The sequence below is a fragment of the Mugil cephalus genome, chromosome 17, assembly GCF_022458985.1.
Source record: "Mugil cephalus isolate CIBA_MC_2020 chromosome 17, CIBA_Mcephalus_1.1, whole genome shotgun sequence".
Classification (NCBI taxonomy): domain Eukaryota; kingdom Metazoa; phylum Chordata; class Actinopteri; order Mugiliformes; family Mugilidae; genus Mugil; species Mugil cephalus.
In genome coordinates, this window is record NC_061786.1 from 9,785,392 (window position 1) to 9,803,671 (window position 18,280).

Consider the following 18,280-nt stretch of genomic DNA (forward strand, 5'->3'; position numbering starts at 1 on the left):
CTCCTCCATTCAATGGGACTTTAAGTAAAAGTCACTCATCTTCTCATTTTAAAAGTTTATTAAACAATTCCACAAATTGCAAAATATGTAAATCATGTTTAAAAGAGAAGTAAGAATAAATAGGAAACACATATCAAGGTAGGTCGACAGAAAAGTAACCCTTTTACATATCTGGAGGACGACAGGTGCACTGGGGAGTATGAACTGAAGATCCCAGCAGCGTGAGAGCACTTCACTCCAGTTCATGGATCGAATGCACAGTCTGTGAACTTTGTTGGGAAGCTCTGAGCGTGTTCATAGCTCATTAATCAGAATCACCTTAAAGTCCCAAATTTCCTGTCGCTTGAAACAAAGACTCGTCACTTCTTAGGCCTCTCCAAGATGTTCAGGAACTTCCCTCTGGTCATCTCCCTCGCTGGAAAACAAACAAAACCACACGTTTAAGATAAACGCTTGAGATTTTGATTCATGTTTGATAAGTTGCTCAAGTCAGAAATAAGGAGTCGGTCTAACGCAGCATTTGCCTGCAGCTCCAGCCACTTCGGAGCTGTTGGTTAGTGATTCAAAGCAGGTATTTAATATCAGCGGTGTCACACTGGGAAGGCAATTTATACGAACATCTGTTCTCTGTTCAGGACATGGAAAACAACATAAAATGGAGATGGAGCTACCAAAGAGCCTTGTGATCGCATGACTGCTGTCTCCATGTGGTGAGGTACAAGTACTCACACCTACGCATCCATGAAAATGTGTATTCGTGTGTGTGCGAGTTACCAAGGCGTGAGAACAAAGAAATAAAAATATCTACGTGTGAGTGTGCGATATGGCCATGTGTAAGAATGACTAGCAAAATAGGAATAAGGACAGTGGCACAGGAAACAGAAAATATGATCTGAACAATGAGACCCAGTGGTTTCCAACCCTGGAGTTGTTAGATGGAACAGGAAAGAATGTAACAACACAAAATCCTAAATCATTTTATCCACTCAAACAAATAGAAACTTAATAATCAGATAAAACGGCCTCAGAATCACAGTTAATAGATATTTCCCAAAGATTTTTTTGAAATCATTGGTACACAAGGGACCAAAAAAATGGAAGTAGAAGATGAAGGACAAATAATAATAATAAGCTTCATCAGTTAGTAGGTAGTCTAAGTGAACCTTTGTGCAGTACTCTGGATCCAACTGTATTCCCATCTCTCTCTCTGTTCTTTTTCTTTTCTCTTCTCTTTTTTGCGTTTTGTCTTGTCGCAGCGCTAGAGCTTAAGGCAAGAGATAAAATTTATTCTTCACAGGATCTTAAGATGTGGTGTTACGATAAAAAGGAGAGACTTTTATATTAGCTATTTAATCTGAACCATGTAAAATGAACAGGGAACATATCTTATCCGTGGGCAAATATGTGACCAAGTCACAAATGCAGTAATATCTTGCTTGTTAGCATATTCATTTAAGAGTATGTGAACTTGCTGGAGGCCGTTATGAATGTAGTTGTCACAGCAGTTCTGTCTGAGGCTTTTCTGTCAAAGACAAACTCAAGTGTGACTAGAGAGTCTGCAGGGACTTTTCCTGAGTCCCTTCCTAAACCCTGAAGAGACATCATCCAGGTACAAGAATTACTCTTTGTTAAAGACAAGAAGAGGATCAGCCTCTCAGCTCCACTGCAGTGTTTATGAGCCGCAAAGCTGGAGTCACCTCAGCAGCTCTATTTAGCATTTAACAGATCTAATATAAGAATATAGAGCGGCAGAGAGAGGACTATTTAAAATGGGCATTAAACAGGAAGTAATCCCCCTTCATGATACCTGGAAGACGAATGTGATTAGGACCTCAACTGGCTGCCGCCTGCCTGTGCTGGTGTAGAGGGGCCCTGCCTCCCTTTCCCGCCGCGGCTAATGAAAAAGCCGGGGCAGTAAGTAATTTAGATGAGTTGCCCAAGGTGGAATGATAATGGTGCATCTGGGCGTGGGGGCCATGTCACCTTGAGGTGTCCATCATTCGGTTAAAGATGACGCTAATTGGAATGGGATGGATTCATTTTGCACTTTGCTGTCTCTTCAAATCACCCCAAACAAAGTCATCAACAGACCCCGAGACATGCATCGGGGGCTTTAGATTGAAATGAAGCTATGAAAATTAGGCGAGGGAAAGCAATTACACTGGGATGACCCTAAAACTGCCAGTACGCTTGTGTCACTTTCCTTCCTGGAGCCGTAGCACGAGGAGTGGGCTAGCAGTTAATATTTGGGATTTTAAAGGCATCATGCTTCTCTCCCGTTATCACTTTCTCAGTCTCTTGATGAGCCCAAACTGTAAAACAGATCAAGGATGTGCCACTGCGCCGCTCCTCCAGAGATTCCTCGCCCCGCTGAGTGTCTCATTAATTACGGTTCAGTTCAGCCTCCTCCTAACCAGGTAGAAACTCAAATCACCGTTATCGTAATGTCAAAGACCCCATTACACATAAATCAGTGATCAATTTATGATGTGAGGCCTTCCTTTTATGAGAGGCTGAGAGCATTAACCCACATTTGAGCAAAAAAAAAATAAAAAATCATTAAAGATATTCACCAACTTAATTCTTAGCAGCACTGCTGACTCTGTCTGCAGCCCAGCCAGAGGATCTAAAGGTTGCACCAAGCTGCAGGATGTGGGGCTGGAAATTATGGCAACGTGCCAAAAATGTTCTCGTTGAGACTGGCACCAAAAGTGAGTCAATCCCTACAGACCCCCACATTAATATGTCTTTACATCCAATTTCCAACTGTACAGTGGCTGAATTTCTTACCCATTTTACCCACTTTGGAATTAGCCAGGAGAAAGTGGCACCACACTGAGCTTTGAGATTGCTCCTAAGCGTGTCCATCTTTACTCATAGTCAATGTGCTGCACTATAAGAACAATGCTTTTAGTTAAATGCTAAAACAATCATCCCGGCATGTTGTTGTTAGAATAGCAGGTGCAGTATTCACGGTCTGCGCCTTACAATGTGTTGCCATGTTCACTTTTACTAAGCAGTGCTCAACACAAAGATGTTGTGTGAAGGGATTTGGTTGTAAACCAAAGGAATGTGGAGTAGGTGATGACGCACAAAAATACAAATCACTGGTCAGGATGCAGTAAGGTCTGCTAAATATTATGGTAACCCATCCAACAGTTGTCAAGACGCTCAAAACAACCACACGATGTATTTTCCACTGAAACCTGTCAAAATGTTTCATTCCAAAGTGACCAAAGTAGTTCATTCACAGACCAATGTCAGACCTGCTCTGCAATCCTTAAAATGCTCCAGATTGGGACCAAATAGTTGTATTTTGCAACCACGAGTCAGATGCAAGTTTTTTTCTTTGTTCAAAAACAAGTAAGAAGTACCAGTGTACGTGAAAACCTCGTCTGGTGAACAGCACAAGGTGAAAAACTTAAGTTTTTCATTTGTATTGAAATGAGCCAATCTGGTAGCTTCCTCTGACCAGATGAGATCTCTGCGTTCAGAAACGTTTTGTTGGGTAAAACTATTGGAAAGGACTGTGGTTCTGCAGCAATGACCTGCAGTAAGAAGCTGTCATTCAAACTACAAGCAGAGCGGTGAATAAGATGGAACATGTCATTAATGTATTATGTAAGAAAAGTCTATTGATTACAAAAGCTGTTCTTACTAAAACAGTGTTTGGGTTCTTAACATTTTCAGCAAAGTGCTCCACGTAAAAAAAAAAGCTACACTTAAGATGGAATTCTAAAGAGTTAATGGTGACTTTTTGATCCCAATTAAAGTATGCTACTTGTCATGACGGTCTATTTTATTTCTTTACTAAAATGATTTGGCGTTTGTGAGACAAGAGTAAAAAAAAATAGAAAAAACACAAACGTACACACGCAATCACCTACACACAGGCTTTGTCATACACTCAGGGAGATCAATACTGATTAGAGAGACTTAGAGATTTGTTTAGTTGATTAGAAAGGTCAATTACTAATTTTGCACTAAGTTAATCAGCATCTTGTTAGGACTGCCATCCATACTAAATGACACCTTATGGATTCTGTGGGCCATCACCTTGCCCTGTTGATTTGTTGCAATCTAATCATCGTTTCACTTTAACCGTTAGGATATTTTTATCACAATCTACACTAGTACTTTAGAAAACAGTGCCACAAAATACAGTATACTGTAATTTTACCTGAACGAGACAACTGAATTCAAGTTTTTTTTTTTTTATTTGGATGTGGATTTCAGGTCTGATTTGGTGTTTATCTACAACAGCTAAATGTGCCACAAGACTACTGAATATGCTGCCTTCTATCCTATAATGGAATATAAGCAGGCAGCGGAGCCTTCCCACCCAAACGTTTCTGCAAATTTCTCCTCCACACTGGTAAATCATTTTCATTTGGCAAATCCCAGGTGGCTCAAATGTAAATGCGGAGGAAGCGCGGTGGTGTAACATCTTACTTTCCCCTCGTTTACGCCAAGTGATCTGGGTGTCATTGTCACAACCTGCTCCCAGCCCCCCCGCCCACCACTCCCCTGTGTATAAAATGAGAGTAATCATCACCCACCCCCTCCAAAGCTTCACCCCACCCTCTCCTAATGCCACGCTCCCTGTGCACCGCTGGACCCCTGTTAGCGGCGAAGACAGACGACCACCTGGGTTAACTGGAGTCCTGGACCCTGGCCCCGACTGCCCTGATTCACTTTCATTAAGAGTTAAGAGGACTTATCTGACCCTCACTGCCCATCTCCGAGAGCTGCTCAGCTATTACGGGATGTAAGCTTTATTTAATGGATTTAACATCCACTTTCACCGCCCTCCTCCCAAGGGGGGGGCCCGGGGAGACACAGAGGAGATGACACGCGCAAACACTCAAGCATGGAAGCACTCGGAGGCACGAATATTCAGCCTGCGCACACGCCCAACACCCCCCGCCTCGCAACACATACACCTGACGCTCATGTTTGTGTTCAAAATTCAATTACCCACTTATTGATACTTCACAGGGATATTTAAGATGCAGACACGAGCTGTGATTTCCCAGGGGAGCCACTGGTTCCTCTTTATGTCCCAACCGAGAGGGCCCTCCCCTCCTCCCCCGCCTCCGATGTATTTTCGCCCGGCTGACGCACACACACAGACCAAAACAAACACATCTGCACCTCGCAACCCCTGCCCCAGCCAATGCCTGTTGGAGAGGTGTCCTTATTAATAGGCAATCAGTCAAAAATCATTCATTAAAAAGCCTAAAAGGTTTTACACCCGCGCTATGATTAGCTGGGAAAGAAAATCCAATGAATTCCTAATGCCTTTATGGAAATGAGGTGTCATTTCCGATCTGCTCAGGGAGGCGGCAGGCAGGCAGGACTGAGGAGCGGTGTGTGTGTGTGTGTGTGTGTGCGCGAATGTGTTTGTGTGTTATGTTCTGCCTCTTTCTTCTTTCACACAGCTCTAACACTGATCCTGTTAAAGATATGAGCGAGCTCCATCAGATGCGGCTGCAACCTGCTGCAACATGGAAGAAGACGCTCAGGTTATTGTTGTTGCAAAATGCACGCGGAACTATGCAAGTAAAAAAATTGTAAAGGTAGTAATCTGAGTGACATCTCTGTGGGACCACGAGAACTAACCACACGGGGCCCTAGGTTACAGAACTTGATGATAACAATGAAGACAGAACCGTGCTAGATCCCGTTTGACTTTCTTTAAGGAGATGTTGTGGTGCATCTCTTCTGAGACGGTGCCTCTTGCCATTCATCACAACTGTGAGCCCTGAGAGACACAGCGGAGAGTTGAAAAGGAGAGCACGGTGAAATGGTACAGGTGAGGAGGAGGAGGAGGAGGAGGAAGAGAAGTGGTAGCGGTGGTTGGGAGGCATCCCCTGTTCCTCATTCAGCAGCTGTCAGCTCAAGCACTTCATAACCGCCCGCCCCGCGGTCAGCCCGGCCTGATGGATTGATGGAGGCACATTAGCACTAGTGGGGCCCAGTGAATGCAATCATATTCAGCACAGGCATGCTTCTAATAGGCCGGAGATTGATCCTGAGGGTGAGGAGGAGGTGGTGGTGGTGAATGGGGGCCCATTAGAAGCTGTCAGGGCACGGTAACCTTCAGTCTCACCTTCGCACAGGCAGATGGAACAGGGGTCAGACTGGGTATTACTGGATGGCAGCGTGGCGAAGGAGAGGTGACCAGGGGCGCAACAGAAGACACAACAGGTGGGCTTGCACAAAGAATGCACCAAGTGGTGCTGTTATTACTGACATATTAAAGATTTTTGCAATATGGTCTAAAGGTGGTGCTTTCTTGAGTTAAAATATTAGCTGAACCTTTTTGTCTTTTAATAACCAGGTGAAGATGACTAGGATGATCCTTTTGTTAGTCTAACGTTTCAGTTCCACTAAAGGTGACAAAATATAAAAGATCTCCAATGTTTCCTACAAAGGCAACTGTTAACTGGTACAATCAGCTGCAATGAGTCCACAAGTGTGAGGTTGCCAAATCCCGCCAACTCTGGCAGCCAATGTTGCCAGCCGTCTCAGCAGCAGAGGCCCTCCAGCACGTCCCAGAGGAACACTCAGCTTTCAATTACCTCCAATAACAGCACTTATCAGAGTCCTCGGCTTTCCCCAGAGACCCGGGGCTTGATGCGTGCGCTCAGCAGCCCACGACAAGGGCATTCATCACGGGGCGGAGTAACAGCTGTGGCCTGAGGAAGAGGCACGCGTCAACTCCCCCGGGACCAACGGGGACAGCGTCTCGCAGCCATTTTTGGGGGGTGCCGATGGGAGGGAGAGGGTACCCTCTATTCATATTCATATTAATACATATGCACAAATGTGAGTATGCAGTAAGTTGTGCACAGTGCACACAAGAAAAAGCAGGGGATCTATACTAGGTGTTTTCAGGCGTACAAGAATGTCTGGTTGAGGTCCTTCTTTACTGCAGTAGGGTGGGCGAGTTTTCACTGCTTGATTGTGCTCTGCCCATTAACCAGCTCCCTCTTTAATGGTCCACATGTTGAAGGGGGAGGGGCAGTAAATCCTGTCCCCTGCCCTGGCTCTGCCGAGCCTCCACGGAGTGTGTTTACGGGCACTGAAGAGTGCACAAACATGATGAAAAAGTAGCTGAGATTTACAAGGCCTCCCCTGACAGCGAGGAAAAGGAGAAAATTAAACCAGAGAGCATTAAACAGGCACCGATTACAGGGCTGCTCTGACACCAATAATAACCATCATTGTGTCCCGTCATCCCGAGGTGCATGACGTGATTGCAAAGCCCGCAGTCCTGCACCTATGACAGCTAACATCTTTATACCGACCAGATTACACGCTTCTCCTGGTTTGGGAAAGTCCAGGAGATTAGAATTTTTTTTCATATCAGCAAAATGAATTTGCAACTTATTGCATTTGCAGGTCCTCGTATGCTTTCTGGTTTTCTTTAGCCAATTAATGTAGTGTCTTTTTAGTCATGTGTACATCAGACTGCTGCAGATATTTTTAAAATTATATTTTTATTAATTTTCCACTGATTCATCTTTTGATTTTTTTTTTATTTGAAGCACAACCTCTTTGAATCATGTTAAGAATGATAAAAATGGTGGAGTTTTTACAAATGACTGCTCAACACAAGCCCAAGCAGATTTGATCTGGCACAGACATGCTGGTTAAATTTAACTGATGTGGAAGAGAAGCCCACCACGCATGTTTATTTATATATCGCATCCCAGTAAAAGGGGTCTACACCACAATTCCTCATGGCTTGTTTGCTTTTTCCCACAGGAAAAATTAATACCCATTTTTCTCTTTGGAAAATATGAGCACTTAGCTACATCTCTCTAATCCACACTCCACTCCAAGGATTATGACAATGGAGGCAGTGTGCGCAATGGATTAAAAAATAGATTTCGCATCCATCAAAATGCTCGAGCATTTGTTGTCCGGGCTCTTGTGGGCACGTCCTTATTTCTTACCTTTTCCATTTAACAAGATTGACCTAAATCCATTAGGCCGGCTTATTTTCCGCTGTTTGACGGGAGGCTTGGTTTTAAATTGCAAAGTTACAACTTTCAACATAATTTGCTCGGTCTTTGGACAAATACATGTAAGCTCAAGTGAAGTCAACCTGTTTTGAATATGAATGTGAAGGCACTCAAAGATCAAATCTCCAACAGTTATACTGTGAAGCAAAACAACTGTAAAGGCCGTGAGCACCATCTAGTGGTAAAATGTGGCCACAATTCAAGGAAGCTCGTGATCTCACCACATCTGTTTCACAACAGTCACTTGTCACTGTTTTAAATCAGCTGATTCAAATGGCCAACGATCATATTTCTATTTTATCAATGTTTGCCTTTTAGGGTTGCAACAACGAGTGCAAATTGCAGTGTGTGTGTGTGTCGTGTACTCACACTCCTCCAAGCCCAGCTGGTAGGCCAGATTTTGAAGTCCTTTGACTTTTTCCATCAGGTTGGCTGTAGTGAGGCTGCCCAGCTCTACAACAGGATCAATAAAGAAAGCTCTTAGGACCATAAAACTTTTAGCAGACAGGATAATACTGTGTTTTTGGTGCGTTTCCCTCTACACTACAATCTTTCAGTTGAACCCCACCACTGTAAACACGCATAGATAAAAGCATAAAGAGCAATGAGAGCATTTCAACCAACCTTTCAGCATTTCAATGTCTTCACTCTCCAGTTCAGCCATCCACTTGGGGGGCGAATTAGTGATGGGCTGCGTTCAAGATACAGCAAAGGTGTCAGCAGATGAAATATTTACAGATCACGCCTACTGTATATGTTAGGGGCCATATTTAATTATCTACTTTGTAAATCAAATCTGGCCACAGGGAATCTAACTCACATTTTTACATGATGCTGCAAATTCTGCAACTCCAGGCACTGCATGAAGGATTACAGGACAATTAAGGTTAAACATAACATGAGGCCTTAGTAACTTACTTACAGAAGAGCAGGGAGGATGTAAACTTACACTGCTCCGGCCACAAGTCCGGCGACGCTCTGTCCAGCTTCTCAAAACTCAGCAAAGAGGACTCGAAATCATCACCTGTCAAGATACAGTAAGTGTGCTTCTTTTTTACTTCTTCTTTTTCTCTTTTCTATGCATACATAAACGGTCCATCCAGATATTTTATAATGGCAATTTTCCAGGGAGAATAACAGATGAATGGTTCTTCTTGGTGAGTCACTCTGAAGTACTGACGCTACAATACTCTACAGAGACCTTTAGCTAAATTAAAACAGCAGAATGAGACAGAAACGTCCTGTTTCAATCACAACTTCCACATCTTTTTCCAGCTCTCCACTCTCAGTAGGCAATCTTTTAATGTCATCCTCTCGTTGGATATTCTGATGCGGTGACAGTATAGCAACTGCTCAGCATAGTTGAAACAAAGCAAACATTCAAAGAAATCATTAAGTGGGTGCATGGAGACATTAAAATAATAAATTGATACTATTTGCACGACAATAAATTCTCTCCTAGCCAGTCGCTCCACATGTAAACAACTACTTCACTATATGTTCACATACAGATAATTCTAAACCTCTTTCTTCACATATTTTTATTAAAAATTAATGGTGTACCTAATAACGAGGCATCTCAGTGTCCACAATTAACTGTAGGGGAGAACACGTACAGAATGACCCACCTTGTAAACAATTTGTGTACAACTGAAAGAGTATTTACGCTGTTGAGAAACAAAACGCTACAAACGTCACAACCCCAATGTTAATTAAGTTCGTGTGTGGGACAGGAGCAATCTTCCCGAGAGAAGCTACCGTGTGTTTTTAGCCAGTACCAGCCCCAGTGTGAGTCCTGTACGGCAGGTTCAAGACTGCAGCAGCCTCCTGTGCTTCCCTGTACAACACTGGAGCTAGTCAAGGCTTTAGCCAACGGAAAAAAAACATCTCCGGACAGTACAAATACAGCACGAGCGTGCGTGTTACGTCGCCTCCGTGTGTTCGAGTAAGTCGGCGTTACAGCCGCTAACGTTTTACTGAGCGTAAAAGCGTCTAATTTACATTTTATCCACAGCGGAGCAGGGTAAGGAATTAGAATTTACCTCCATTTGGAGACGCCATCTTCACAATGATCACGTGACGAACGGCAGCCAATGGCAGCTCCCGTGTTTGCAGTTGACGCGCGTCGGTGAACGTCACAAACACACCGCTAGAGGGCCAGCGGGTTTATAACATAAACTGTACTTTCAGCGTCTAGGCGAAGCAATTAAGTGTTGAAATTCAATTTTTATGGTTTGGTAGCAGGGTTCAGTGTCTACCATTCCCACTGAGAGTATAACCTTATCATCCTCCTATGGTAAACATACCCTTTGAAGTCAGCAGCCATCCCCAGCAGGATGCAGCCTGACAATCACTTACACATTCTGTTGCCAACACCAGCTATTGTATAATGTGTTTTATTACATCTATGCTTTGGCACCTTGTAAATAACAAATAATTTCAAAGTGCAAATGGAAGTTAAAGAATAATGTTGCTGTGGAATGAAATCAATGGACAGAAATAGTAAATAAAGACCAAATGTGTTTGCATTAATATTTGCTTAAATTTCAGTTTATTCATAATCTTGAGATGATAATTACACACTTCTATCCGCTGCTGGTGGATTGAAAATATATTAAATATTTGAGAAAAAATACTGTGGTCTACGTGAAAACTTGAAAATGTCAAGAAAACTGAGAACAATGATTGTGTGAGAATCACTAAACATACCAGTATAATACAAGAATATCATTGTTTATTGAACACACAGAAATGTAAACACGCAGTCAGTAGTAGCAGACTTATGGAGTAAAAACAGAAGCCAGTGCTGGGCAGAGCTAATGGCCAATGCAATACTAAAATTCGTAAAGAAAATACAGTCTCTCACAGCTTGAATCAATATAGTGTAATAAATTTTTAAAACTGACAATCGGGGAGATTTAGATTTCACATTTATTTTAACTACCTCCTTTCAGGCACTTAAGCTTACTGTTGAGAAATACTAGCCCGAAGCCAGACCAACTAGACCAAATACCTACAAATCTTTAGTGTCAGAAAGTGGAATTGAGTCTGGTGATGTCAGGCTAGTGAAACACAGTACACACTAAGTCTGGGATGGAAGTTACGTTGTCAGGTAAGGCATCTTGGTGATGATTAACATATTTATGATTTAAATAATTATTCTTAAACAGCCCACTAAACTCTGGCTTCCATATTGTAGTGTTTCAGGTGTGTCTTACCAAGTATTCTTTACACATGACAGACTACATCCAGAAATGTAAATAGGACACAAATACTTGTGGAGATTCAGTTAGTACCTTATAAAAAATGGCTCCTGTGTGTGTGTAAACCACGGACTGTATAAATAAATATTTATACTGCCTACGGTGCAAACACTCTAGATCTACGAGACATAATTAAATAAAATCCCTTGTATAAGTTAACACCAGATCAATAGTGACATCTTCATGCGGAGCTGACTAGAACTCCCAGGTGTCTAACCACCTCAGACCAGCCATGGTGCTGTTCGGATCATCTGCGAGAGGACCAGTCATGCCGTACGACAGCGGATGGAACAGGTAGAAGCTGACGGACAGAAAATGGATACCAGTGATTTAGACACAGTAAAAGAAACGCTTTAAAAATGTGCTACAAGTGATGTGACTTTGGGAAAAGGAATGGTGTAAGGATGCCCTATAGGACGCTCCTCCAGTTTACTCACCCGTAGAGAACACTAAACAGAAGAACCGCCAGCCCGAATCTCTGGAGCCAATCACAATAAGGTGGGTGGAGTAGCAGGTCAGCACTTTTCAACAGGATGTCTAATGTAACCCCTATCACAAACAAACACAATGCTTTAATCAGAAATCTGCAACCAACACGACTGTTCGCTTATATTAGGGATTTCTTAGTTTTTCTTAGCTCTTCTCAGACAAAACTCAGCAATGATGGATTTGGTCAATCCTATAATTATTACTCTTTGATTGTTGAACCTTAAACTTTAAATGTTGGGACTTACCAACACTACCCGAGCCCCATTTAATTATTAAAAATAATTTAAAAAAAAAAGGATATATAATGTTCCAGATCTGACTTTCTAGTTACAGAACTCTACAGGTGCCACATGCTCTGTTCTGAGATATCCCTCAAGGTCTAAAAACCATCCCTCAGTATAATGGACAAAATGCACCTGATACCTGTTAGCATGGTGCTGAAGATCAACGAAGGAAAGTAGTGGTGATAGTAGAGGACGCGGCCCATTACGTAGAAAGGTGCATAATGAAGCAGCCAACCGATGAGCAGCATCCCTCCTCCGCTCATAAGCACCTGACAATGCTCTGAAACACGGTGCAGGACGCTTATGTGACGTTTAACACATCCAGCATGAAGAAAAATGCAGAGTGACAGCGATATTAACCATCATACCTATTCTTTTTTGGCCCAGTGAGAAGCCTCTTTGGGTGGCTATAGATGCCACTGACACCATGATGAGATACAACCCCAGACTGGCAAGATTTATCCACCAGATCACCTGAAAAAAAAAAAAAAAGTATTTAATCATGATGACATCCATCAGAGGAGTGTGACAACAGGAGAATGAGGCTGGTAGAAGACTTACAGGGTTTCCCAGCAGGTAAACACGATACTCTGTCTCATTCAATCCTGAAAATCTCAATCCCTTCACAGAACACAATAATAGTTATACACTCTATTTGAATTTTATATAAAAAAAAAAAAAAAGTGTGCCATAGACCATACTCTGCACCTGGTAGTTCATGGGCCAGTGCCAAGGTTTTGAGTACACTTCATTTTCTTTGGGTTTCAAGCCACTGTTACCCTAATAAGACACATTTTAAACAATAAGTAAACTGAATTATTTTATTTGCCTTTATTTCTAGTAACTACTTACTTTTATCATGACAAAGTGGGACTCCACTAAGAGCTCCAGAAAACTGGGCTTCAGCAGAGTCAGGCTAATGTTTGGCACTGTCACAACACACAAAAAGAAATGCAGCATTTAAGTTGGTGTTTGAGACGTACTGGCAGAAACATAGCAGCTCATGGAGTGTGTTCACCATACATTTAGGATTGATATTTTCCTCTATGCTCCACTGAGAGTTTATGGTCTCCTTCAGATACGGACTACAAGTCACCTCTTCCTGCTCCCAGGCCCTGGACAGGAACAGAAGGTGCATTGGGGTTTTGACTGTACACACACAGAATGAATCTGACATGGAATTTAAATGAGCAGGGAGTGCCAGTTTTACCACTTTGGAAGAGTCTTGCCAGATGAAAGAAGTACGCAGCCAGTATTTCGGTGTATAAAGCGGACTTTGCTACGCAGCACCTTCACCAGGTCACCCTTCTGACCTCCACACACCTCCACCTGCCACAGGTCATTGGCGTCTCCTGTTCCATTCTGAGAATATTTATATATATATATATATAAAGCATTTGGACATTAGGGACATTCAAATATATAATAACAGGCAATCAAATGCAATATATTTTATATATAATATTTTTTAAAGTCTCTTTGAAATCTAATCCGATGTTTAAGAGTTTTTATATGATGTACGCTAAGGATTTGGGATAAGATGTCATCAGTGGTCTCTCTTTCAGCTGTCTAGGGTGGTCACATGTCTGCAAAGTTATGTTACAAAGGTACTCACAATGCCATAGCCTGTAACCTGGTAGTGTTTCTTTGTCATAGGAGCCTCATGGAAGTGACTGTGAAGATTACGGGTTGTTCTGGGAGGTATCGGGAAATATTACGTTATATAAAATCGCATTCACAAACGTTGGGTAAGAGACTAAATCATCTACATCAGTCATACATTTTTCCGTTTCACTCGTGCTACTTACTCTTTGTGCTGTAATTGAATGACATCGCCGTGACGAACCAGATCAGGCTTCTCAGGTTGTGCTTTGTAACGATAAAGAAGAGATGCCAACAATAAAAATGAATATGTGTGTGATTTTGATTTGAACTCGTTTTTAAAACTCTGTAAAGTTGCTGAGCATTTTCTCACAATTGTTATAGTTTTGTTTGTGTACCAGCCACAAGTTGTTGGTGTCCTTATGAGGGTAGGATGTCACCTAGAAGTACATATCAGAGAAAAATACGTACTGAAACCAAGAAAAAACAAACATAATATCCAAACTATATCCATAATATCCAGCCTGACCTGCTGCTGACTCGGCCCCATTTCTTCTGGGTATAAGTGCCAGTGAGAGTGCAAGTAGCCTGAACCCATACGGAGGTTTTTCACTGTAATGATGGAGCCATATGCCAGGTCTGCGTGAGAAGAATTACATGATTAAAACCTGTTCAAAGTGACAAGGAGTGTCCACACCCACAAACTACGAAGCGGCCCATAAAAGCCTGAATAGATATGTCACTCTGTCAAGACTGTAAAATGTAAGCAATCGGTTTATCCCATCTGGCTATCATAACAGACAAATGTCTATGTTTCCTTTCAACTCTTTTCCAACTCTTTTATCAGTGTTCTAGTAAACACAGCTGCAGACACATTTGGTTTTGTTCAGGCTGGGACTCACACTCAGGCATGGATGCGTTGTATAGGCTGTTCCCGATTAGACGGGACTGGAAGGCCGAACTGAAGAACCCTTCTCCTGATCCACTGACAAGAGAAATCAATGACGAATGAAACAATGTGGCTGGTGTCGTCACGTAGCGAAGCAGCGCTCGCACTTTATTGCTTTACTCACCTCTTGTTCAAGACAACAAGGTGGATGGCAAATATTGCGACATAGAGGAAGATTGGGAGCAGGATGAGTCCAACGACGCGTGCCAGGAAGTGCTTTGTAATGTCCACCTGGAGCCAAAAGAGGTGGTGAGAGGAGGAGTCAAACCTCTTTGATCGACAGGAATAGTCAGCAGTGCCATTAGAACATGCAGCTTTTTTTGTTTTACCAGTGAGAGGCTCAGGTCTCCCAGAAGTCTCCAGAGGTCAGAGATTGTGTTGAGTCCCACCAGTAGAATGACAAACAGACCCACAAACTTCACTCCCAAAGCCCCAGCGAGGTTTACACCGGTGAGGCCAAGCCAAAACCACCAGGAAGCAGAGAAAGGCCTGAAAACAACATCCAGCAGAGAATAAATAATAATAGTAATAAACAACAATAATTAGTATACTTTTAAGAAATTCTGAAACAGACAACCACCAACACTGATCACTATGTCTGTGTGCCACCTGTTAAACATCATCAGCACACAGGACAACCATGAGAGCATACCAGATAATCAGTCATTTTAAATGCAATCAGTTAGTACTCATTAAGACAATCACAACTCAGTCACACTGTATCATTTGTTATTCACACACATCAAGTGAGTAACACAGATTATCTGGTTATGGTGGAGCCTGAAAGCAGCTGGGATGTATTAGACAGGAAATGAACATTTTTCAGTGGATTTATTGGAAGCAGGAAAAATGGGCATGCGGGAGTGCACCGGATCGTCTCCAAAACTGCATTACTCGTGGGGTGTTCCTTTTCTGCAGTGATCAGTAGCTATCAAAAGTGTTCCAAGGAAGGAAAAGTGATGAAGTGGGGTTGTTATCAAATAAAGTCCAGGACGCAGGTTTGCCTGAATAACAATACATCCTTGTGAAGTGATAAGTGTTATGCACCTCTCTAGTTGGAAGTTTTATTTTGTGGCTGTTTGGTGTAATTTACTCTTCATTTACAATTTCAGGACCTTTAAGGATAGAAAAGAGTTGTCGTTGTGTCCTACCTGTATCTCTGCTGGTTGAACTTGACCATACTCAGCACTGCTGCCAGGATGAAGAACAAGAGTATCGGATCTAACAGGATGTACTGGGAGATGGTGATGCAACCAATGTCTGTCAGAAGGGCAACGTTACGCACAATTAATTCTTCTTATCAGAACACAACACTAAAGTCTTAATACAGTTATGTCCATCCATTTCTGACCCTGACACATTTTTGGTTATTTAAACAGTTTATATAATGAACATGATCTTTTGAATGAAGTGTTCAATCATTGTTTGTCCGTTGAAAATTACGATGTGAATAACCCTCAAATTAAACCGAGAGTAAAATCTGCAAATGCAAATACATAAACCGAACAGAAAAAATATTTACAGTGCGTAAACGTTCAGATATTTACTCACCAAATATGAGAAAGGTGGCAGTGATGAGAGCAGCGGTGTGAGACTGAGAAAGGTCCAGCACTATGAGGTAGGCAAACACTGGCAGAAAAGAGCCGAGGACGGCACAGAACTGTGGGAAAAGACGTGGGACAATGACAGCTGTTCTAAAATTCTCACATATGACTAAAGCTTCAGTGTGCAAAGGTGCATACCACTCTCATCCCCAAGTAGCTGTGATGTTCATATTTGTCCCCTGGCTTCACAAAAGGAAAGGTGCCATCGTAGCCAGTCATGTAGCCAGCGAGCCCTATAAGCATCTGAAAACAGAGCGACAAAGATCAACACACATCTAAGCAGAAGGGTTTGCATGAAGGCACCTGAGGCTGCATGCAGAGGCTCACTTTTCCAAGAGGAGGATGGACGTCGAAAAAGAAGGTCCTGTTGATGTAGTAGGACCCCATCTTTCCAAAGTGCGTCTCGTCCCAGCTGAAACACGGAGACGAGCCATCTGGTGAAGAAGGGCCACACAAGCACAGATCCACACGCACTTGTAAGGGTTTGTACTCACCACACATGAGCGGGCTCTGATATCTTGTAGAGGCGAGTAGAGAAAGACAGTCCCACCACCAGTAGCAGCAGAGCTTTGCTTGGAGAGTCATCTTTTCCGCTCGGGGAAAAATGAGCAGATGAACCGTTGGAGGACTTGGTGTCATCTTCTGACAGGAGTCCAGCTCTTTCACTGTTTTTGTGCTTTGACACAGGAGTGTTTGAGGCTTGTATTTTGCGGTTTCGTAGTGTTGAAGAGTCGCCTGTTTTGTTCCGTTGTGATATGCATTGTTCTTTTGCCATGAGGAAATTAAATTTGAAATTAAACGACCCTTTATGCAAAATATATATCTTGGTATCTATCAAACGGTCAGTTATTGACAGATAACGTTTAACAATGAATGCCTGTACTGTTATCCTTTGGCAGATAACAGCACTTTTACGATATGTCAGCGAACGTCACACCTGTCCCGTTTAACCAATTACCAGACAAGATATTAGCCACATTGTCACCAAGCTGCTGATATTTTTCTTCCTTAACATACTATTCCAGCTCGCTACTTTCGCTCCTCTGTGGCATTCAGAGCAATGCTATCTAACAAAGTGCAAACGTCCTCCTCAAATTACCGTTCAGTTATTCAAAAATTCGCGACCCGGCACCACGAGACGTTGTTTCCATCGACCACCTACTGTATATATCCTGGACTTTACACCCTCACGTATGAGAGACGCGTGGGGTTCTGGGAGATGTATTCCGAAGCAACACATCCACGGGTGTCCGTGGAAGATGTCGGCAGGGTGTAGCAGGATAAACGCAGTTTCCCAAAATCCATGTGGGATGTTTCCTTTTCCGCTACGGATCCCGGGATGGGTCACTGTGGGATAATACAACCCCGGTTAACCAATAGGAATGAGCTAAGGAAAGCTAGGGAATCCAGGGCCCTGATTGTGTAGTTCAATAATATGACCACTAGAGGGAAATATAGCACTACGTATAATTTTAATTAAAAAAATAATAAAAAATAAAAAAAGGCTTTAGTGAATAGAACGTGCGTTTTCTGGTCCCACTTACGACTATTTGTCAAATAATAAATAAAATAATTATGAATAATAAGTCTACAAGTAAGAATAAATTCAATTCTTTGCCATTTTTAGATATTTGCTATTGAATGTTTTAACTTCATAATATTGTAATGGGCAAGTTTACTCCTCTACACTACTTATTTGAAGGCTATTGCCACTTTGCCAATAAAAAAAAAAAAAACTCCTTCGACTAACTGCAATTATAAAATCCTGCTCTGGGATGATAAATCAACCCTAATACTGTTAACAATGATCCAGTAACATCAGCATTTACTAAAACAACACAACATGAGAATGCTTTGACTTTTGTTAAGAATACTTTGCTTTTTAATATTAAATGACATCAACGAAGTGTTAACATAAATAATCATATATTGTAGTGTCCCTGGTCTGTCTTGTGTCCCTGGAATCTGATGAAAGTCTTCCACCACATTAAAGTCGCATGTTAACGTGCCTATGATCCCTGCACTGTGCTGCAAAGTGGTCATCTAATAACTTCAT

General features: G+C 42.2%; 2 protein-coding genes across 2 annotated transcripts; both read right to left on the reverse strand.

Annotated features, from left to right (window-relative positions):
- Positions 1 to 40: 40 nt before the first annotated feature.
- lin52 (lin-52 DREAM MuvB core complex component) lies at positions 41 to 10,145 on the reverse strand. Its single transcript, XM_047610304.1, has 6 exons — positions 10,076 to 10,145; positions 8,983 to 9,057; positions 8,854 to 8,891; positions 8,658 to 8,724; positions 8,403 to 8,486; positions 41 to 415 (listed from the first exon to the last, which is right to left on the reverse strand). The coding sequence occupies exons 1-6, from the start codon at positions 10,092 to 10,094 to the stop codon at positions 360 to 362; spliced, it is 339 nt and encodes a 112-aa protein (XP_047466260.1). The 5' UTR covers positions 10,095 to 10,145; the 3' UTR covers positions 41 to 359.
- Positions 10,146 to 10,750: 605 nt separating this feature from the next.
- On the reverse strand, positions 10,751 to 17,504 carry pomt2 (protein-O-mannosyltransferase 2). Its single transcript, XM_047611916.1, has 21 exons — positions 16,719 to 17,504; positions 16,552 to 16,636; positions 16,363 to 16,467; positions 16,172 to 16,280; positions 15,772 to 15,880; positions 14,950 to 15,109; positions 14,745 to 14,851; positions 14,574 to 14,656; positions 14,201 to 14,310; positions 14,045 to 14,111; positions 13,878 to 13,938; positions 13,685 to 13,763; positions 13,280 to 13,431; positions 13,093 to 13,184; positions 12,922 to 12,998; positions 12,778 to 12,849; positions 12,631 to 12,690; positions 12,438 to 12,543; positions 12,209 to 12,349; positions 11,734 to 11,845; positions 10,751 to 11,597 (listed from the first exon to the last, which is right to left on the reverse strand). The coding sequence occupies exons 1-21, from the start codon at positions 16,997 to 16,999 to the stop codon at positions 11,492 to 11,494; spliced, it is 2,274 nt and encodes a 757-aa protein (XP_047467872.1). The 5' UTR covers positions 17,000 to 17,504; the 3' UTR covers positions 10,751 to 11,491.
- Positions 17,505 to 18,280: the final 776 nt, after the last annotated feature.